The 23,446-nt window shown below is 38.0% G+C and overlaps 1 protein-coding gene across 1 annotated transcript in view; it reads left to right on the plus strand.

The window, feature by feature from the left end:
• The window catches only part of LOC121517600 (limbic system associated membrane protein), a 446,474-nt gene that overhangs the window by 275,312 nt on the left and 147,716 nt on the right, over positions 1 to 23,446 (plus strand). Inside the window, exons 2-3 of the mRNA XM_041799496.1 lie at positions 13,669 to 13,813; positions 18,505 to 18,592. Of these exons, the coding sequence (XP_041655430.1) occupies positions 13,669 to 13,813; positions 18,505 to 18,592 (233 nt within the window). The remainder of the gene's footprint in view (positions 1 to 13,668; positions 13,814 to 18,504; positions 18,593 to 23,446) is intronic.

Below are 23,446 nucleotides of genomic sequence, written 5' to 3' on the forward strand. Positions count from 1 at the left end.
ACCTTTGAGAATTTTCTGAAGTGGATTAGGGACATTGAAAAAATGGCATGCCATTTTTTTTCAATTCTGAGGTCATTTTCACACCTGATAGTCTGAGACTCGGTCCGTATTGGAACAGAATATGCAACAATGTTGCACTTTCCTTTGGTTTGGTTTGCATTCATACTGCTCTTTGTCAAACGGACCAAACCGTCTACACACCTACAACATCTGCCCGATAGGGGCGCTGTTGTCACAAACAAACGGCTACCAAGAAGAAAAGCCGATGTAGAAGTAAACAAAACGGGTAAATCTAACTCCTTCCATCTGTTTTTTTCCACATAGACAATGAAAAAAACACTGAATTGGGGTTCTTGGGGTTTCTGCTCTTGCTGGGGCAGTCAGTGAGACGGTGAGCTGTCCAACATGTCGTTCTTTACACGAGACGAATAAATAAGCACGGACTATGACGTGTTGCCATGGCTACACAGATGCCAAGCGAGGTACCGACATGTATTTAGGTGTATTAAATCACATATATATCCTTATATAATTGCGCTTTATGCCACTTCCTGTCTTTGGTTCACAGGTTGGTCTGCTTTGCTTTCAAACCTCCAACGAACCGGACCAGGGTTCGTTTGGAAGTGGACCGAGACCCCCTGTTTTCAAGCGGACCAGAGTCTGCTTGTTTGATCCACACCAGAGTTTGTGTGAGCTTTCACACCACTCCAAATGAACCGGACTATCCGTGAAAACGTACCAGAGTTCATTTAAAGCAGGCCAAACAGCTCTGGTGTGAATGTGCCCTAAGAAAAATTTAGAATTCTAGCTTTTTTTTCCCTCAGAATTCTGCCTCTTTTTTTAAATTTTAGAATGAAGAGTGATTGTGTGCCAATTGTTTTTAAAGGGCCCTAATCCTCTTCTGTTCTAAAAATACAATTTTCAACATGTTGGGAATAAATCATTCTCTAACCCCTGTGTTCTATGGTCTTTGGTTGGAATTGCATTGTTTAAATTAGAAACTTTTTACCAATTGCCTACTCTACCTATGCAATGTTACTTGAAAAATAAGAAATGGACTTCAGCAGGTTGTATCACGATATTGGAATATTAATGAACTTTTTAGTGCAGAAAAATAAAAAATGTTAGCAATGAAGTATTTTTGAACAGCATCATTTTTGCCTATATAATGCATAGGTTTGCTGGCATTTAATTGGGTTTTTTAAATGTTTTTTTTTTTTAAGTGTGCAAAAAAATAGTGCAAACAAAAAATATATGGAAGCACCTACCCCTGGACCATTCTTTGTTTGGGCTTGGATATTAAACATGGCCCTAAAAAGTTAGTGTGAAAAATGACTGCTAATGACTGGTGGGGACAGTGCAGCAGTGTTTAGGAGAGATTATCATGCACAAACTTTCCAGTGATTAGAAGACAATTATGCTTGTGTAGGACATTATCAGTGAAAAGAGTCTGTTGAATGACTTTGCATAGAGAAAAAATACCCTCAGTGTGTGCCTTTGTGAGTTGACCTTACTCCAAAAAGCATCTTATCCAAAAAGCACAAATGGTACTAGCCGTTGAGAATTCAGCATGAAAATGACTGTCAGCAGAGTGTTGGTGGTGATTGTGCATGAGTGTTTATAGGAGAGATCATCATGAACAAACTTTCCAGTGATCAGAAGGTGATTCTGCCTCTGTGTGGTGGGATTTGAAGTAGGCAGTGAGCGTGCAGACCCAAGAACATTGCTGAACTGGAGGCTATTGCACAGGAGGAATGGGCTACAGAAGCTGGTGTCTGGCTATGCGTCTCGATTGCAGCAAGTCTATAAAGCAAAATGGTGCTCTACTAAGTACTAATAAAGATGCTTAAAGATGTGTGCAATGAAGGGGTTGATGGATTTTGAGAGTGGCGAACTCATTATAAGTTGCATTTTCAGCTGAATTTGGGAAACATCTTGAAGCATTCGTTGTGTTGAGCCATTTCAGTTGCTTTTGTTTGGTTTGTTCATTGCAAAAAGCAGAAAGTCTTTAAATTTTCTCAATAAACCCGATTTACAATTAGGGTTGAATCATTTTCACTACAACGGTATCTAGGGTTTTTGCCATAGAAAAACCACACATTAAGTGTAAACTGTTGGAGAGTATGCAGTCTAAGCCACAGCTAAAGAGAGCATTTTAAACTCTATTTTCTTGGGAAAGTTCCTGCCTTCGAAAAACAGCTTTACTTGGATTTGTAACTAAAGTGTTAATTGGACTTATTATGTATTAATGAATTGGGTCAGACATTTACCATAAAAAAGCTTTAGTTCAAATAAAGCAGTGGATGGTGTATTTCATTTACAGAGAGCATTGCACCAGATATTTCAACAAAAGCTGTCTTCTCACCCCCGTCCTATGGGATAAACTTAGACTTTACCGGAAATACATTTAACCTGCGAAGCAGGGACTATCTGGGGCACCAAACTGCTTTGAGCGCTTTAAAGAAATGACCTGACTTTGATTTGAAATGCAGCTTTATCTCTGCTTCCATCCTGTAGCTTATGTTTCCTTTCTGTTTTCTTTCTATCACTTTCTTCCTCAGCACAGCATTTTTCTGTCTCTCTCTTTACCTCTCCGTCTCCCTCCTTCTGTCTGTTGGGCCTCCTGCCACATAAATACTGACAACAAAGACACCGAACTTACTTGCAAGCCTTGGCAGGCATCGATCAAAACGCCAGAGTACCAGACTCGCCTTTAATCTTTATCTTTTCCAGAAACAAGCTGTTTGACTTTTTCTGAGAGAAAATTTCATATTTTTTGGTGTATGGAAGGTAGAAAGTTTGTTGTGATAGACTTAGAAATCTGAAATAAAGACATGGATGGACACAAATACACGATAGAGAGAGAAGAAGCTTTGTCAGTAGATGAGAGAGAGGAGAGATGATGGGGATGATAATGGAGGAGAGGGGTGCAGGGCAGAACAGGAGACACACTACAAAGAGAAACAGAAAGGAAAAGGGTTTGTTAAGGGGTGAGGGGTGTCAGAGAGGGAAAAAATGGGGAGAAAAGTCGAGGTGAGATGAGGAGAACTCTGCATTGATGGGGATAGTGGGTGGTGAGGCTGTTCTGTCAGTCTTGGCACATCGTTCCTCTCATTACAGTTTCACTCCCTGGCTTCAGCCTGCTCTCTGGTCCTCCCCCACGGCTAGCCCTGGAGCAGGGATCCATCCAGCCCAGCCCTCCTGTCAACACAAGCCCAGCTCAGCAGCTCTGGCCCAGGCATCTGTCAGCCCACACAGTCCCCTGTCAGCTATAGCCTAATGTCCAGTCCATATTGGCACAGCACAGTGGGGCAGAAAAAGAGTATAATATAGCAGAGCGCAGCATCCATCAGTGAAGCCCAGGGTAAAACAGAGTGGGACAGCAACCCTGCATCTATCACAATCAGACCCCATGCATGCCTACCCTTCAATCTCTGAGGAGAGTCAAGAATGCTACTCTGTAAACTTCAGAAAAAGATGCATTTAACATGGATTTTGGAAAGGAGTATCAACAAATACTTGAAAGCATTTGAAAGCTTTTTTTAAGCTAGTAGTGACTGTGTATTCTTTCCAGAATTATGGGCTTGAAGTGTATTCTGCAGATGATTGCAACATGTAGATGTGGTTGTAATTAATGGGTCATTTTGGCAAGTACTGAATAAAAAGTAAAAGCTGGCTAAATAATACAGCCGAGGTAGTGCATCATTATGGGAGCCACTGCCAGTTAATAGCATGCATTTTCATTACAAATCGTTCAACCGTAGCTCTCTATTGCAATCAAATTGATTTTCCTGCAAGTGACCTGTTGAATGTGCCTTACATCAGGCTAGCTGCAGACAGCCAAGCTCTTATTTCTCATTCTGGTCGAGCTGTAGCCCGGCACAGCCTGAGAAACATGGCCCAGTGTAGATACACCTTGACAGCTACTCGGCTACAAGGAAGCAAGAGCTACCTGCAGACAACTGCTCTGACAAGTGATAGGAAGTTCTGTTTCCCAGGAAGTGGTTCATTAGAGAGAACAGGAAACGGCCCCAACTAAGCATGCTCCATTTTCTGCTCCAAGGTTTGAGGGGCGCTCTGCAGGTTTGAGCAGTTCAGACGCAGACAGACAAGGCTAAGGGCAACATGTAGCAGGGAAGTTTGAACCATATGTTTGATCAATGAATAGTACTTCTATTCCGAGCTGTCTGTCTCTGCTCCAAGGTGTCGATGGAGAGATGAGACTGAGATGAGACTTGCAGAGAGAGGGGAGGGGGAACGAAATGAGAGGCGTGCTGGGTGAGAAATTGGGGAGGAGAGGTGTGGGATAAGAATATTTTGAGCAGCAGGACATAGTTCTGATTGAAGTCTTGGTGTAGTTGACTGTGTTGTGCATCTATTTATTTATCCATCAATTTAATCCATATGGAGCAGCATATGGTGAACACCTACTGCAAGGATGTAATGCAATCAGGGCCATTGTGGATGATAAGCAATCCCAGTCACCTGTATTTATCCAAGAACCCTTATGAGGTGGGATGTAACAGCATGAGTGGGATCATATTTAATGCTCTTACATAATTTATGCAAATGACATAACTGAGTGACTTCCACTACAACCTTAACTTGTTATATTTTATTTGTAAACAGGATTGCTGCACACTTTTGGAAAATGAATACAAGATTTTTTTAAAACCAAAAGAAAGAAAGAAAAAAAAAACATTTTTGTACCATGTTGTGTTGGTATTCTTGGATTTCTTTTGAAACTATAGCTTTGATTTCAGTTGTCCAGACGTTTTTCTGCATATCTCACAAGTCAGCTAATAATCATTTTTAGTCCCTGTAAACCATTTCCTGTCATTTGAATGAAGCCAAACTCCCTTAAACTAGCTTGTTCTTATTTTGTCCCTTCTGTTTATTTTTGGTTTGCTAATGTTAAGCTGCCTTAAATGCCATCCCAAATGTCTTTGTGAATGCTCAGAATCAACATGCAAACAAGCCCATCTGAGAAGATGAATCATGAAACAATTTGGTCATGACTGTATCAATTTGATGAAGTTATGAGGCAAATGTTACATGAAAATTTGACTAATATGTAAGACTTTAAACCAGAGGTTTTCAAAGTGTCAGAATGTTAGCCTTCTTCTAGAGAAAATAATTTCTTCCGTGGACCCTCATCCCCATGAAAAATATAATTTTAACAACTACATTTCCAACATTTATGCCTCATCTTTCAGCATTTTATTGTAACATTTTTATATTTTTGTTATTTTGGTCTGTACATCAATCTTTACCTGGCAATCATTTGTTTGGTTTCAGTAATGAATTCATTGCCAGTACTACCTGATCATTATGCTCTGTGCTCTAATTTAGTGGGAACCATGAGTTTGTTTCTATGCAGTTAATGCAGGGTTACATAACAGCAGATCATCCTCCACCTTCAGGCTTGCCTGGAACTCGCTTCTGATCGTCAGTGCCAAAAGCCTGCACTTGCACAGGCTGTCTCAGTGTATACAGCGCTAAATGTTAACTTCAGTGGCCAAAATTCCTTTTATTTCTGTTAAAAATTCCCCTGGTTTGGTCACTAGACTTAATGCTTTGTCTCAATATGACCCCAGGGTTTACATAGCCTTATGCTGTCATTAGCTTGTACATCTTTGGTAATTAAAGACCGTGGCTGTTGAGCATCATCAGGACCAATGCAGGAAAACATAACTTTAATAGTCAACTCTAGTATAGTCTCTACATTAACTATAAAGCTGTCCAATTTGCCTCATGCACAGCAGAAATAAGCAAAGCAAATCACCTTTTTGTGATAAACTTTCTGAGTATGACCATAAATATAGAAAAGAAGTTGGTTACTATTTGTATTTTTTTTTATTTTTTATTTTTTATTTTTTATTATTATTTTTTTTTTGACGTAGAGTCCTTCTCTGCTTTCAGAGAATATCTGTGTAGACCAATTTGGAGTAAACCATGTCACTCTTAAAATCAGAAAATCAGTGGACACAATGGAGAGAAACACAAATAGTAATACTAATTAAATAGTAAATAGTAATACTAGTACTAATTAAATAGTATAATTAATACTAATTTAATAATGTATAATTATCGCTAGATGAACATTATTAGTGGCAGGTTCCTCACTGCACCCTCCGAGAAGTCTAAATGTATTTAAAAATAAAGGAGGGCTATCAAGCTTAATTGAGATGTTTAAATAAGGTATTAAATAAGGTCACCCAATGAGGCACTCATTTTTAAAATTGTGCATGTTTTATTTTCCCTTTTAACACACTGGATAACCCTCTGAACTCCACTGGATGGCCAAAGATCCAAAGTGGTAGCACACGTATTGTTTACATTATCTTAGGGACCTTAAGACAGATGTCAATAGAGCAAATTGTGATCAGAAGCTTACCTTTTTGCCGATCTACAGATGGCTCCTGGTGTTTAAAGCCCCTCCACAGCATTTTTAATCTAGCCTGTTGTTTATTCAGAGTTAAGATACTGCAAATCCACATTGCTTTATGTGTTTTTGCGATTGAAAACTAAAAAAAAACAAAAAACTGTCAGCCTGTATCAAAGCTCTAACTTCTATTAGAGCTTTGTGGTAGCGACCAATCATGGCCAACCAAAGATCAATAAGAGACAAGATAGTTATCTGCTAGTTTGGAAAAGAAATACAATAATCGACCTCTATGGCCAAAATAATGACAAGATGACTCCTAAAATGGGACTTCTATGCATTTTTACACACTGTAATAATGTTGGATAATATAATATAATATTATATTATAATATTCTGTATTAATATTACAGAATATTATAATATTCTGTTACCCTGAGAACAATAAGTTTATATCAGGGGTGTCAGAACTATGCCTCATAGGTGAACTACAGCCTGTTAATGAATCAAATTATTTTTTATTAGTGAACACTTAATTTGAAATCATACTCAGGACACCATGTCTGATGGTTAAAAAATGGTGAAATGGTAAAAAAAAAAAAAACTAAGTTCCCCAAAATCTGAATTGATAAAACAGAATTTGGCAAAAATAAAAAAATAATTAAAATGGATATCAAATGGCCATATTAACACCAAAACACAAACCTTAAAAAAGTAACAGACTTTACAGCTGAAACTGCTTCCATTTTAACTCTAAACTGTTAAGCCAATTTCAAACAACATCCACATATCTGTAGCGATTTAGGTTTTCCTGGATTTAACATTACGATAGACAAGCAGCACAATCATGACAGAACCTTATTAAGGGTTTCAAAATCTGTAAGTTACACCTCGTGACAAAATATTTTCTCTTTTCTGTTTTTGCCAGAAACAAAATCCTGAAGTTCTGTTTATTCAGACTTCTTTTTTGAAAGATGAACCGGTCCTGAGTGCCCCCATCAGAGGATAAACTTCAGGAGAATCTTTTTTAGCACTTTCCTTCTGTTCCTTTACGATTGCCAGGAATTTTAAATCAATCACCAGCTATTTAATTGATCAGGCACTCAAGTCCACATAAAACCACTGAAAGGAACATTCACTTTAGCTGCTACCTGAAACAAATATTTGGCTTTGGCTTTGAATGTAGAGTTGGTAGGATAATGAGCAAGTATTCCCAGTCAACTTGTCAATTTACTTTGGTAAGCTCCAACATTAACCAGAGAACCAGAAAGCTGCAAGGAAAGTCAGCGGTGCTAATAACTTTGCATTGCTCCAGTACTACCTTTTATCATTCACTAAGGACTACTGAAAAGTTGGTGAATAGTTATAAAGGAGAGAAGGGCTTATTTGAAGTAAACAATCTTTCATCAGCTGTGGAAAATTGAACTTTTATGTTTTTGTGTTTACACAGCTTTTTATTTAGAGTGTTCTCTTTCTTTCTCTGTTCTGTATTTTATTACCATTGCTGCTCCTTTCAATTAACCACTTCCACTCATTTCATCTCGAATCCACTTGAAAATGAAAAGTTTTATTATTTGTAATGTTTCTGTATCAATGTTTTTTTTTTTTTTTTATCATCACGTCTGCAGCTTTAAATTAGTTCTCCAAAGACTGCCTGACTCAGAAGTGAAAATGTCAGCTGCCAGTCTTTAATCTCCCTCAGTAAAGACAAAAAAAAAAAAACAACAGTTCACCAAATTATTTTAAATTATATAACAATTCTCTTGAATTTAAATGTTTGGGAAAGTATCAGCAATTTTGGGATTAAAATCTTTGCATGAAGTAAGGCTTCTCAACGTGATCAGAACACAGTGGCTGTTGAGTGGTCATCAGAGTAACTGTTACTGTTAAGTCAACATCAGAGTAACTCTATTACCTTTAACTTATCATCAGAGTAGCTCTGTTACCTTTGAGTCATCATCAGAGTAACTCTGTTACCTTTAACGCAACATCAGAGTAACTCTGTGACTGCTGAGTTATCAGAGTAAATCTGTGACTGTTAAGTCATCATCAGAGTGACCCTGTTACTGTGGTCATCACTCAACAGTTGTTAAGTGATCATGTAAGACAACATGTAAGAGATCTTGCATGCCACTGTGTCAAGCCAAGGCAACTCAGTAACATGTCAAACTATGAAAACATGTCTTAGTACTCTATCATGGCAACATTTAAAAAAACCTAAAAGTGAAGGTTGCAAAGAAAAAGACCTACTTTTTCACTCAAATAAAACAACTAATCTGAATGCTTATACATCCTGTACATCTTGTTTCACTTTAAAAAAAAATCAGTGCAAGGGTGTTCACAGATAAAAAATGGAATTATAAAATCGGAATAAATTACAGTTGTGTCTTAATTAATTTATAACTCTTCTTCTTACACAACATAAACAGCCTGTCATTCTGATACCTGAGACAGGACTAGTTTAGAATTCTAAGTGCAACATAAACACTTGTAAATGTCCATGTTTCTCAAGTGCAGTTTTGCTCATTTTTATGTGCCTGCATGCTCTGGAATGAGAATGAATGCTAACATCCGGGTCTCAGTGTTATCAGTGAGGTGCGGGCGCGGGGGCTGGTCGTAGTGTTAGGTGGCCTATCGCTTACCTCAACAGGCTCAGGCGCTGTAGATGCTGGTGCCAATCTGTTGTATTCGGCTTGGGAATTCCCTCTATAGTGAGTACTAGAGGACAGGATTCTGTAAAGCGCTGAGCAATCACATTTATGAGGTTGGAAGTTTGCTGTATGGTTATGCAGCAACTGCCGTGGGCCCCCTGTGGGTTAGGGTTATAAACATTGCATCAAAAAAGGAAGAGGATGACAACAAATCAACCTCGGACAGTGGGGCTGTAAGAGTATTTTTATTAATCCCAGATGATCATGTTTGGTGCAAACAGTCATATGACAAACCCATCTGAATAGAGGAAAAAAGGCAGACACCCAAGGCCTCCACACAGTATCCACATCCTAATCCAGGTGGTAGTAATGTTCATAACTGTTTGCTAAGACAGAAATGTGCTCATACTTCTTGCAATCTTGGCATCACTTTCCTGCTGTTTTTTTTTTTTTTTTGTATTTTTCCTCTTCTTGTCTCCTTCACAGTAGACAACAACAGGTAATAACAGAGGAGAGAAGACTCACTCAGAGAAAACAAACAACATGCAGCCATTCAGTCAGACAGAGCTGTTTATTGCCTCACTGCAAACACTTAGAAGCTGTTCAGCTTGTCACCAAGCGTCTTTATCGTTCACTAATATGGAGCATTTTCAGCAGTTGTTTAGCGGTCAATCACTGCAGGAAGACCTTAGCACACAGGGGAGAAGAAACTCTTTTTAACAGATCTTCAAAGTTAACTTTATTGTCCCTAAGGAGAAAAGTGTCTACTGACAGGTGAAAGTATAAAACACGAGGAGACGTTGGCACACAGGAACAGGTACCAAAAAGATGGTGAGGTACATAGAAACATGGACACATCAAATGATACCTGTACTTTAATTCAACATCAGAACCATCATCAGTCATCTGTAGTGAATGAAACATATGGGCTCCAACAGGATCAGCCTAAACATTTCAGAATTTCACGTCCTCTGGGATTAAGAAATGCTTAGATAGTAGATTGCTGTACCTTATTTCCTTTATGAAGTACTTTCAATGAACCAAAATTTGAGAAATCACAAGAAGTAGTCCATATAATGCAACAATCTTTGCCAAGAGCAGCCTCTGGTTTTTTACCCAAAAAAAGGTGCAGAGAAAGCAGCTTATACGTATCTTTAATCACAAACAAATTAGTAACACCCCAAATTACTGAGGTGCCAATTCAAACTAGATTACTATTATCAGAGGGCCTTTGTGTTCACTGAAACGTGGCAGGTAATTTGCCCTTTATTTTTCCCTTCACAAATTACTGACATGGTCAGTTCACATAGGATTATAACAGAGATGTCTATTATTATTACAGGTAATCAGAGGTCCACAGGTTATGCTTATTCTGTGAGAACAGAACTTTTCGTACAGGGGGATTTATTGTATTGCCCAACAAAAGAACAATTGTTCAAGAAAAACAGATACATTGAGTCATAGAACCAAATGGAATGGGTCAGAATTAAGGATGCAAGCAATTAGCAGGCAAAACAGTCAAAATCCTATCCCATGGTAATTTGCACCTGAGTCAGTTAAACTAATTATTAACTTTTTGAAAATCAGTTTTGGTCCACATTCCTGGTGAAACACTCTGTCTAAACTGTGATGCAGCTGCCCACTGCTTGTAGCCCATGTAGTCTTAATGACCATTGCCTCGCTCACAATGCTCTTTAATCCAGCAACAGCTAACTGCTTTAGCACCTGTAGCATCTCATAAGAACATCAAGGTTTAGCATTATTTTAACCTCAAAAAGAGGACTAATGTTGTCCAGAGTTATACTCACACATAACCAAAGTAGTAAGTGTGGACATTTAGCACAGGAATGCAAACATTAACCTGCTCACATTAGCCAAATTCTGTACAGTGTTAATTTGGTAGACTAAAACTATGACTAGAAATGTTTGTCGACAGCCTTTTTTTTCCATGACAAAAACTAGACTAAGACTAGCCAAAGATAGATCTGTGATGACTAAAATTGACAAAAAAGTAAGTTAGTTTCTATCAAGATGACTAAAACTAGACTAAAACTAAAAAGGGTAGAAATGACTAAAATGTGACAAAAATTAAAAGGCATGTAATCAAAAGACAGACTGAGACTAAAATTGAAAATAGCTCTCAAAATTGACACTGATTCTCTAAACCAACTTTGCAACTTCATGGTGTGGCATATTTTACTACTACAGTATGAAGTTGGTTTGCAGAATACTGTATATTTATCTATTCAAACAATTACATTTTGCATTTAATCAAATAGGAAATTATACGCCTAAGTACATCACTGGTGAAAAAAAAATTGATTTGGCAATATATAGTCATCATAACTCAATACAGTTAATAATGCCTTGTTGCCAAACATCGGTACGTTTAAATCTGAATAAAAGACATGCTCCTAACAGACTGCTCTGGTTCCAGCACCTGTGGCTTGGATCTGGGTAACGTGTAAAGAAGGTAATCGGCTAAAGTAGACTTTGGGATAAAAGAGGAAGACTGTGGATAGTGTCAGACACCACCAGTGGAGGGTGAACACACAAAGCATGATAAAAGTTTAAATCGGCACCACCTGCATGAAGCTACATTAGCATTAGCTACATTTGCTAAAGCTCATATGGCTGAAGCTAAAGCTTACATGGCTGTATTTGCTTAAGTAGTAACACTAACCACGTAGCTAGTACAGCTATGTTAGCTTTAGCTAAAGCTAATGAAGTTAAAACAAGCCACTGTTCACATAAATACTTATAAAACAGATCTATAAATGATTTAATCCTGAATTAGACCCCTGACCTTTTTCCAGTTTTATGAAATGCTGCTTGTAATTTTTGCAGTGTAACTGCCAGACTTTGTTTATGAATAAAGCTTAATTTAAAAAACACAGTTCTAAAATTGGAAATACATTGTACTAGTACACCTGTCCTAATAGAAGAGACTTCTCACAGTAGTGGTCTGCAAAAGGGGGATGTGAGCACCCCTCCACATGTCAGCCAGTAAACTTTCACTCTTCTCTTTCACCCACACTGTCAGACAATATTGTGGCATATTCTCTATGGTACATTCTACTTCTTTTGCAATCAGAATTGAGTCAAGTGAAATATGCTGATACCAAGTGCACATGTATGCACATGTTCCTGTAACTCTAAAAAAAATAATTCTGTTTCTTTAAAAGTTTCATGTCCCTACTGAAGTATAGATTGAGTTCTTAGGGTTTGCACAGGTAACTGGCATGAAATATTCACTGCAACTGGCTAATAATTTATAGCTGATTTGCAAAGGTTAAAGCTCACAACTCAAACTAAATGTGAGCCATAAAGTGATCTATAGTACATGGATTTGATTTGTGAGGCTCATTTAGCGCTCCAGATGTTCCCACTGGGTTTGCAAAGTGTATTTTTTTGGAGATTTTTTTCTTAGTTAAAATGAGAAAATACATCCAAATGAGTTAAGGACGGACTGGAGTCTGTTAATTAGAGTCCTGCTAAAATGTTAAAGGAATGGGATAACAGCACACTTCAGAGAGAGAAAACTAGAGGGTGGGTGTCAGGCGAGTCAATAGATAAGGTGAGTTATCTTGCTTCTGCACAAAGGGAAGAAACAACAACAGGGCTTCAAGCTGCGAATACAAGCCTTCGACAAATCTGACATACAGCTCCCACTGGGTAACAGGCTGAGGTGACTGCAGCACCACTTTTGTGCATCACCCGAGGTCACTTGACAAAGACAGCCCCATTCCACTGCTTTGCTAATCTACTCTCTTGCATCCAAACACACTCCAAAGCAGCAAGTGCATTCACAGCTCGGGGAGACGCTGGGATTTACATGTAAGGCGCATTCACTGTCAGCATGCATTACAGCTGATATCTATTCTCATTGATTCCGACGTCTTCCCACATTTACATTTATTCATTAGGCACAAGCTCTCATCCTTCCCCGTGCGAGATGTCTCAGCTCGAGCCGACTCGGCGTAATGTTCTGACAGCGAGCAACAACAAGTAAACAAGAGGGTACCGGTGTCCTTTCTCATCCAAAGGAACAGCCTTGCTGTTAAAGAAGAAGCATTCATCAGAGAAAGGAAGGGACACAGAATTAAAGACAGAGACTGAAAAGGATAGCTGAGAGGGAAAGAGAGTCAATGAAAGCAACTATGTGGGTGGAAAGGAGTATTCAAGGAATTCATTCAGGATGAGAAAAGAAAGAAATAGTCCTCAACTTTGGCTTCTTCTTCAAGGCCTCAAGTTGCGAGGAGTGTTGAAATGTCTGATAAGGTTAACTAACTCTGGTATAGCCTTGCTTGTCAACAGTATCAAACACAACACCATTGAAATGTGTTGCAGCATCCCCAGTTTGGCCAGCTGTTTAAAAAAATGTTGTGTTTTTGAACCCTTCCTCGAGAAGCTGAGCTTTATGCATCCCGCCTACTCAGTGAGACAGCATAATTGCTATTTGTTTGTTTCCTATCTTCTGAAGTCCATATTTCTTCCCCTAATAAGTTGAAATTAAAGACAGAACACAAATTTTCTTTTAATACTTTTCATATCACATTCTCTACTAAGAAACTAAGCCCCCTTTTGTTTCGTCTCCACCACTGACTCAATTCCTCTTTGTTGTGCCCTCAGGTGTTATGTTGATGACAAAGTGTCCAAGGTGGCCTGGCTCAATCGATCCAACATCATCTTTGCTGGCCAAGACAAGTGGTCCCTGGACCCCAGAGTAGATCTGGTCACCAAAGGACAGCTGGAGTACAGCCTGCGCATACAAAAGGTAATAACCATTTAGAGACTACACTGAACTGCACTATAAACCTTGGATGGTAGCCAGTAGTGCCGGGTGCATTTTTCTTCAGGGGGGGGGCTACAGCAAAATACAAATTTGATATGTTAAGTATGTGGGGTATATCAGTAGATGTTACTACACCGTGATTTAAGTCATATTACTTTGCCTTTTTATACATCTGCATTTGTTTGGTTGGTGAAAAAGTAGTATATATAATATAATGTTATATATAAAATATAATTTAATATATGAGATGGCTATAATAAGGATAATCAGCAGCCACAAGTAACTAACTCTTATCACAGTCAACTTCAATTTTAAACTTATCACACATTAGCACAAATTAACTCAATACATGACAATATCATGTTAAAGTGCTAATTGAATATTTATTCTAAATATGGACATTTACAAAACACATAAGGTGCAAGTAGTCACTGCTTCAACAGTGACTGGTTGAGTAAAAAATATGAATGCCCGATTTGAATGCAGAAAAATGTTTAAACACATAAAACTATTATCTATTGATTTACTTACTTATTACTATAAGTCTAATATGCCATTAGTGTACTCTCTCCCTCTGTCACAGCTTTGTTGATTTTTCCTGATATCTGGCTGGTCAGGTCCAAGCTCTTTAATTCTAAGTTTCTCCTCCAGTGTCCTCCTCCCAAAAGACCTTATTCTTTAACACTCAACTGAGTTTTCTTATTGCATTTTGCTGTCTTCCTAACATAGACAACGAACGCAGGTGCAGTTTCTGGCAGAAAGCCTGAGATTTACCTCGAAAGTGCATGACTTCCTCTGTATGTCTCTGCTGCTACCTGTTGGCATCTGGCGAGTGGTTAGGTGTAATCCCTTCAGGGGCGCCGTCGTGTTGCGTACACAGAGCTCCTATCTCTTGTACTGAAGAGGAGCGAATGCGCATGCGCAGCTTACAACTGTAGCCTATGGAAGGCTGTGGGCGCAGGAGCCCTGCGCCCCAGGGAGGAAATGAGTGAACAGGAAGTAAAGCAAACGCGTAGAATGTTTTAATCTACTGATTTATTGCATATTACACATTTTAATCTCTTAATAAATCATCTTTATACAGCGCATGATAGAGTTTATCTACATTCATATAACTTTATTTATATTTAAAGAAAAAAATCTATTCAATGATCTTAAGATCTGTCCTCTCTTTGTGGACAGATCGATGGGTGGGCGGTGCTCTAACGCCCCCTATTGACCAGCTACCACTGATGGTATCATCCCTTGTTGGAGGGATATTTGATTTTAGTTTTGGTGCAAGAATCCAATTCAGAAATAATAAAAAACATTGTAAAAACAACCCATTCTGACATAAATGTGCTCTTTTAAGACAAAGAGATATGATATGAATATTTGTTCAGCAGATCTAGTCAGAGTAACCTTTTGACTCTGGTCCTTGATGAAGAAAGGCACTTTAAAGGTGCTTTCCTAACCAAAATAATGGCCTCATTCAGTGTTATCTCCTGTCAGTTTTGTTCTAAAGACTGTAAAGAAACAGTGTTAAACTGTAAAATTGTTCCAACCTTTGTTCTCAAATTGATGAATGCCATGTCCTTGTAAGCTGTATGCTTATGTATTTTTTTGCTAATTAGCACAGAAAATGTATTTTATACCGTACAAGGGCACTGATTTGCACACAGCACACACAGAAATGTGCTGAAGAAGCAGAGTGATGTCTAAAAAGACGTAACTTAAAATATTCAATTAGTTACACAGTGGACACAAATTTAAAAAATACTGAATTAGTTCATAGTGGATAAAGTACAGCTGAAATAAAAACACCAAACATGCTGATTAAATAACATAGCATTGGTCAAGGCCACCCATAAATGGCAGAAATGGGTAAAATGGCAGAAAAGTGGCAAAAAATAGGGTAAAAAGTGGGAAAAAATTGGATAAAAGTGGCAAAAATGGGATAAAGTGGAAAAACAGGTTAAGAAGTGTAGAGGGCAGTTTAAAGCAAGAGAAATTGATTGAAAGTGGCAAAAATAGGTTAAAAGAGGCAAGAATGGGGGTAAAAGTGGCAAAATAGTTTAAAAGAGGCATAAATGGGACATAAGCTGTAAAAAGTGTTTAGAAAGGCAGATAAGAGGCATCAAGCAGTTGGAAAATGGTGACAAGTGATTAAAAAGGGGCAATGTGGGGTTTAAGTGGAAAAAATTGGATAAATGACGGAAAAATTGATCTAAAAATTGATTGAAATTGGCCAAAATAGGTTATAAGAGGCAAAAATTACTTAGATGCCAAAAACAGGGGTAAAAATGAAATAACAGCTGCAAAAAATACATTAGGAATGTCAAAAAAGGGGCAAAAATGGGTTGAAAAATGGTAAAAAAAAAAAAAAAAAAAATAGATAAATAAATAAAAAAGATAAATACAGTGGTGATGTTGGGTTAAAGTGGCAAAAACTGGTTTATAACAGACAAATTGATTGAAAGTTGCAAAAACAGGATAAAAGTGACAAAAATTTGTCAAAATGGCAGAATGGGCAGAAACATTGATGTAAATGGGTTGATAGGTTGCAGGAATTAGTTATCTGAACATCAGAACCCAATGATAACTTAAAACACTTTTCAGCTCCAAGAGGAAGTAACTGTAAGTGAGGACGCAAGCACCAATGCTATTGATCCAGCACACATGCATTAATATCATCAATTTATCACAACATGGAGGGCCATCTTTCAGGGGCCAAGAAAATTCTGGGACTGGTTATGGATACTAAATCACTAGAGAAAGATACATCTGATTATAACTATAGCCTAAGCAGTGCCGTCATCAGAAAGAACTGTAATCAGACAAAAATGCACACAGGATGAAGTAAAGCTTGGACAGGGATAATAAAGAAGTAGATGTAGCCACATCTCAGATTATGTCAAAATGAGTATGATTTGGTGGAAACCTACATTTACTCTCAAAGCTGGTGCTGATGAAAGATGGAACATACTGTTTAAACACAGTCGTGTAAGATATTTGGACTGAATAGGGCTTTAGACTAATGAAAAATAGAACCTGAGGAAAAATAGCACCTCAAGGTTATTTAGTGTAGGTCAGTCATTATTTGATTCACTGAAGTTACTTAAAAACGATAGACAACTTTGCTAAACCTTGTAATACAAAAGAAGCAACCAGGTATGAAATGGCATTTGCTGATATTTTGGGGAAAATGTGATCCAATGTGTGACTTTCAGCCATTCTGCAGCTGTTGAGGAATGCTGAAAGGATGTTTTCTAAGGAAATTCAGAGTCCTGAAAATCCTTTCTGGTATCAGCATAACAATTCTAAACTGTGTTTGTGACCATTGCAGTAATGTGTGCAGGTTTAAATTTTGATGAAAAGGTGTGATTTAAAACTCTGGTTTTTTTTTCTTTATCTTTACAAATCTAATCTAAAGGGGACTTTATTCATTGGGTAATGGTATCTGTTGTGAGATGATACTGTTGAGGCAAAACTGGATGGTCAATGAAGCTTCAAGACAAACAAAGCAAACAGCGTAGACTTATTTTCATTGCGCTCTGAATGAGTGTGAACAGTGTATTCTGAAAGTACAGTCATTTAAATTCATGTTTTCTCTCATTAGTCCACACTCAGTACCCCATAATGACAAAGGGAAAACATAACTCTATAAATGTTTGCAAATTTATGAAAAAGAATAAACCAGAATATCACATAGACTTAAGTATTCAGACCCTTTAGTTGATGCAATTACAGGTGAACCCTCAGCTCAGTCTGAGCTCCTGAGCAATGTGGAACAGGTTTTTATTGGGAATACATATAAACCATTCAGCTTTCCATCCACCCTGACCAGTCTCTCAGTCCTTGCTGTTGAAAGACACCCCCACAGCATGATGCTGCCACCACCATGTGCTTTGCACTGAGAAGAGGCTTCCATCCAGCCACTCTGTCTTAAAGCCTAGATCAGTGGAGGGTTGCATCGATGGCTGTCCCTCTGGAACTTTGTCCCATATCTACACAGGATCTCTGTAAGTGACCGTCAGGTTCTTGGTCTCCTCTTTTACTAGGCCCTTATCCCCTGGTTGATCAGTTTGGCCAGGTGACCAGCTTAGGAAAGAGTCCTGGTTGTGCCAAACTTCTTCCATTTAAGAATTGAGGTGTGCTCTTAGGAACTTCAGTGCAGCACAGTTTTTAGTAGCCTTCCCAAGATCCATGCCTTGCAACAATCCTGTCTCTGAGCTCTGCAGGCGGTTTAATGAACCTCATGGCTTGGGTTTTGCTCTGATATCATTTTCACCTGTGAAGCCTTCTACAGAAATGTGTACCTTTCCAAATTATGTCCAGTCAATTTAATGTACTACAGGTGGACTCCAATCAAGGTGTAGGAACATTTAAGAAATGATAAAGAGAAATTGGAGGCTCCTAGGCTAAATTTCAAATGATGTTGCAAAGGATCTTAATTCTTATGTCAGTGTGAGATTTCAGATTTTTATTTTTCATAAATCTGCAAATTACTAAAATTCTGTTTTCACTTGTCAAAATCATCTTTGTTTACTTTACTTGAACAGATTTGATTCTATTTAATGTGTTTTTATAAGTAGTTTATGAAATTACACATTCAAATTTGACTATATTTATCCCAAATCAAAGACAAATATGAAAAAGGAATTTTCTTTAACCACATTTTCTCTTATGTGTAGGTGGATGTGTATGATGAGGGGTCGTACACCTGCTCCATACAGACGAAGCAGCAGCCCAAGACCTCGCAGGTCTACCTCATTGTACAAGGTAAGCAGTACATACTTTCAATGCCAGCAGTAATAGTGAGTTTTTCTCATAATTTATTTCCACACCAGCAGGAAAAATGATTTCAAAATAATATCAGTAAACGCTTCATAGGATTAATGTCAGCATGCTGTCACTCATTTGTCATGATATATCTTGTTATATGGCTAAACACCTTTAAATAATGCTACAAGTATAAAGAGTCACAGTCCTTATTGTCTAACAGAATAGAAGCAGCCGATTTTAGTGTCACCACAGCCCTATTATACAAAGTTTAAATGTGTCCCTCTGAGGTATCGATAAGGAAAACATATGAATATGTATTGTCAGGATAAAACACAGTATATGTCACAAACGCACGCCTACAGAAACAGTATTTCTTGTTCAGGTTCAAATGAATCATAAGTACACTTGAAAAGCCTTCAGCAGTAGTTTTCCATTTCAAAGGAAAGGAAGTTATTTCTTCTCAATGGAGACAGCAAGAAAGTTGAGATAATCACGAACAGAGTGAGAGAGAAACAACGCTGCAGAATTTGATCCTATAGGCCTTCAGGGCGGAAATTCTGCAAAGGTTTTCCTTCTTTTTTCTTTCCAAAATTGTCTCCTAAAAGTTATCTTTTGAGTTGTTTGGTTTAGCTTCTGTGATGAAAAAGTGAGCAATGCTAAAATATCCCTAACATCTGCACCAAAGAGACACAAAGATGTGTGAATGGAAATGAACAGTTGTCCTTTTTAAAAGATGCTTCCCAAGTGCTGAACTGACTGCAGATGTTAAATCAAACTAAAAGATCACTAAATGATGCCACATTAAATTTGACTGGAAATTTTACCAAGAGTGGATTGCAGTTGCTAATGGCACAATGAACTATGCATCAATTTCCCCAGATATCTGCTCTGTCCAACTTGCAGAGCATAATGCAGTGATCAAATAGAAATGCAAATAAACTCATACAGCTTTTTGCGATTTTCTGGCTCGGCATCTTAATGTGGAGATAAGCCGTCAGTGCCTCCACTCTGCTCTGTAAAGCTGTGCTCTCAGGCTGCCTCTTTTTGTAGTTCATGTCAGTTCATACACTGCAGCATTTCTGACCAGCTGAAGAGTCTTTAGAGACTTATTAAAGCAGCCTGTTGATAGGGGATCCAATAATCCAGCCTAAAAGTTACAACTGCATGAACAAGATTGTTTTCCTAAAGAATTGGCTGAATGTTGCAAAGTTGTGAAGGTGAAAAGGCTCCCAAAGTCCGAACAGTGGAGTTGGAAAACTGGCTGATGCTTTCTAGGGTAGTATTTGTATGAGACAGCATATTTCAGGAGTTAAGGTCAACACACACTAACTTTTTCTTAGTTAAGAAAAACAGTGCTGGTAATGTGGTTGTTTATGTCCTCCAGGGATTATTCTAGTTAAGTTAATTGCTTGTTTTCTTTGGTTTCATTGATAAGTACACTGGAGTATCATCTGCATAACAATGAAAGGTGCTGTATTTAAATGACTACACTGCATTATTTAAGTACGATATTAAAGGTATATATTGAAGGTTAAAAAAAAAAAATCAGACATACAGTGCTTAACAAATTTATTAGACCACCTGTCATATTTGTCTCAGAGACCATCCAGCATCATGAAGTGCTTTAATGCAAAGTCTTTCATTTTCAGTGAGCTCTCCACGTTTTACCATTTTGAACAGGAATGAGGGATTTCAATCTGAATTCACCTTTTTATACCCAAATTTAAGCTGGCTCACTGGGCTTCTCTGAGAAGTAAGAAATTAATCAAGCATAACATTCAACCAATAAAATTAATTTTTCTGTTCAGGAAGGCAAGTAAATAACTATAATTTGACGTATTAATCAAGAAATAATAATGTGCTTTACTATTTTTCAGGGTTCATTTTGTAAATCAGTAAATTTGAAATTTCAAGGATAATAACAATCATTTTATTTTAACATTAAAAATATCATTTTGATTAAAGAGCTTCTACATATTGGTGTATTAACCATTGCAGAAACATAAAAAATGATTTTGGTAATTACCAATGCTGTTAATTTAGGGCTTACTTTGAGTGGTGATCTAATAAATTTGTTAAGCACTGTACACCTACTAGTTTCTTTGTAGAGAACTCAATAAAAAAAATGTAGGTATGTCTTCGCCTCATGAGGCAAATGTGTATTTGGAGTTAGCAAATACACCGGGTAGCTTAGTGTTAGCACAGTTTTGTAACTTGTGCAATATTTTGTGTGGTAGTAGTGGGTGTGTGATGGCACTGTCTTTAAGGCATTTGTCATTAAGGCTCAAAGAAGTAGCACTGCCAATGCAGGATTATTAACTTAAAAAACAATCTGTTCTACTTGAGAATATGATGATTGTTTTTATTTCGTGCATGGCTTCTAATCTCATTCTGAGATATATTGTGCTTTTAAAGCAACTTTTACATTCTGTCACATTGACTATTAACCTTGCAAAGTAGATGGATACGCCATTTTCCATGTTTCTTACTGGCGAATCCGTCTTGTAAAGCTCCTATCTGAACCGTTTGGTTAGAAAAGGAAATGAAATGACAGCACCAATCAGCGATGAGGGGCAGTACTTCTGGGCGCGGCAAAGTCGTGACGTATACAAGCAGCAACAAGAGACCAGTTCAACTATGGCGGAAGACATTAGTGTGGATGCTGCTAAAGTGCCAGTTTTATCAGAACTTGACAACAATTCTTTGTTACAAGAAGAACAAAGAACAGCAGTGAGTTGTTTTCTTTTCATTAGACAAAAGTCGTGTACTGACATGTCTACAGTTGCTATGGTTCACGATATGCAGTTCTCTATGGAGTTTACTCCTTCGGTAGCTCGGTAGTGGCTGCGTCACATGTTTTGTTGCTCTGATTGGCCTGTAAAGATGTGACAGAACGTTCATCCAATCACCCTCTGAGTCTTTATTCAAAGGCTTTGCTCTTTCCCAAATGCTGTCTATGAGTGGTTTACCAGCATGCCAGGTTAATTTGAAATAGTATGTTGCAAATTATTTGAAGAATAATTTTCTCATCTTTATGGTTTAAAAATGGAAGGGCTTAGCCCTGTAAGACCATTAGGACCAGCCAACCATATATGCCAGCATATTTTTCATGTGTTCATTTGTGATTTTTGGTTTCAAAGGCTGTCTATCTTTTCTAGTGTGAAGTTGTATTGCTGTGTGAGGCTAAAGATTTGCTTTCTTCAGTTACATATCAATTATTGATACGTTGTTGTAGATTGGTGGGTTAGAACCCAAACATGGGTTGCATTACTATTTTGAGTGGGTTAGGAATGAGTGCCTGGAAGCTATTTGCTTCCTCCAGTTATGTACGCGTGACTGTACCATAGTAGATAATAGAGAAATGGTTCTCAACTGAAGGGTTGGGGCCCAAAGATGGGTCACAGAGTTTTACTCAGTAGATTGCAATCTTATACAGTGCTTAACAAATTTATTAGACCACCACCCAAAGTAAGGTTTATGCCACAGCTGCCCTAAATTAACAGCATTGGTAATTACCAAAATCATTTTTTATGTTTCTGCAATGGTCAATACACCAATATGTAGAAGCTCTTTAACCTAAATGATATTTTTAATGCTAAAATATAATTATTGTTATTATTATTATTATCCATGAATTTTCAAATGTACTGATTTACTTACTTGCATTCCTGAACAGAAAAAATAGTTTTATTGGTTGAATGTTATGCTTGATTAATTTTTGACTTCTCAGAGAAGCCCAGTGAGCTGGCTCAAATTTGGGTATAAAAAGGTGAATTCAGTTTGAAATTCCTCATTCCTGTTCAAAATGGTAAAACATGGAGAGCTCACTGAAAATGAAAGACTTTGCATTAAAGCACTTCATGATGCTGGATGGTCTCTGAGACAAATGGGGAAAGACATAAAGTGTTCTCACAGTGTGGTCAAGTATGCTTTGGAGCCAATTGCTGAGACTGGTACTTACAAAATGCGCCAAGAAAGAGGCAGGCAACAAAGTTAACTGAAGCAGATGTCAGACACCTCAAGATTTGAAGTACTAGAGACAGAAGGAAGACCACTGCTGATCTTCAGGCAGAGATGAATGCTTCTAGATCAGAGTTTGAGAAAGTCTCCAGAATGACCATAAGCAGATGACTGATGGAACGGGGCTTAAAGGGAAGAATAGCTGCTAAGAAGCCATTATTGAGGCCTGCAACCATCTAGAAACGCCTCAGATTTGCCAGGGAGCACAAACGCTGGACTGTTGATGACTGGAAGAAGGTACTCTGGACGGACGAGTCCTAGTTTGAACTCTTCCGTCAGCATCGTCATGTTTACATCCGCAGAAAAGCTGGAGAACGTTTTGATGCCAGATGCATTGCACCCACAGTGAAACACGGTGGAGATTCTATTATGGTATGGGGTTCCATTTGAGGATACGGCGTGGGCAAATAAGTGAAAATCGTCCGTATCATGAACAAGAACATCTACCACAACACCTTAGTGCATCATGAAATCCCTTCTGGACTGAATCTGATTGGTCTTGGGTTCATATACCAACAAGACAATGACCCCAAGCATACTTCAAAGCTGTGCAGAGACTATTTGACCAGGAAAAAAGAATCTGGAGTACTGGAACTGATGGACTGGCCAAGTCAAAGTCTGGATTTGAATCCTATTGAAAAAATTTGGGATTTAGTGGATTCAAAGATTAATTGCACAAAAGTTTCATCTAAAGCAAGTCTGTGGGAACAGCTAGAAACTATTTGGAACTCAACAACAAAAGAGACTGTGGAAAACTACATAAAAACAATGGCAGCAAGAGTGCAAGCTGTTATCAAGGCCAAAGTGAAATTACTACAGCACACATATTCT

Source organism: Cheilinus undulatus, linkage group 2, assembly GCF_018320785.1.
Source record: "Cheilinus undulatus linkage group 2, ASM1832078v1, whole genome shotgun sequence".
Lineage (NCBI taxonomy): Eukaryota > Metazoa > Chordata > Actinopteri > Labriformes > Labridae > Cheilinus > Cheilinus undulatus.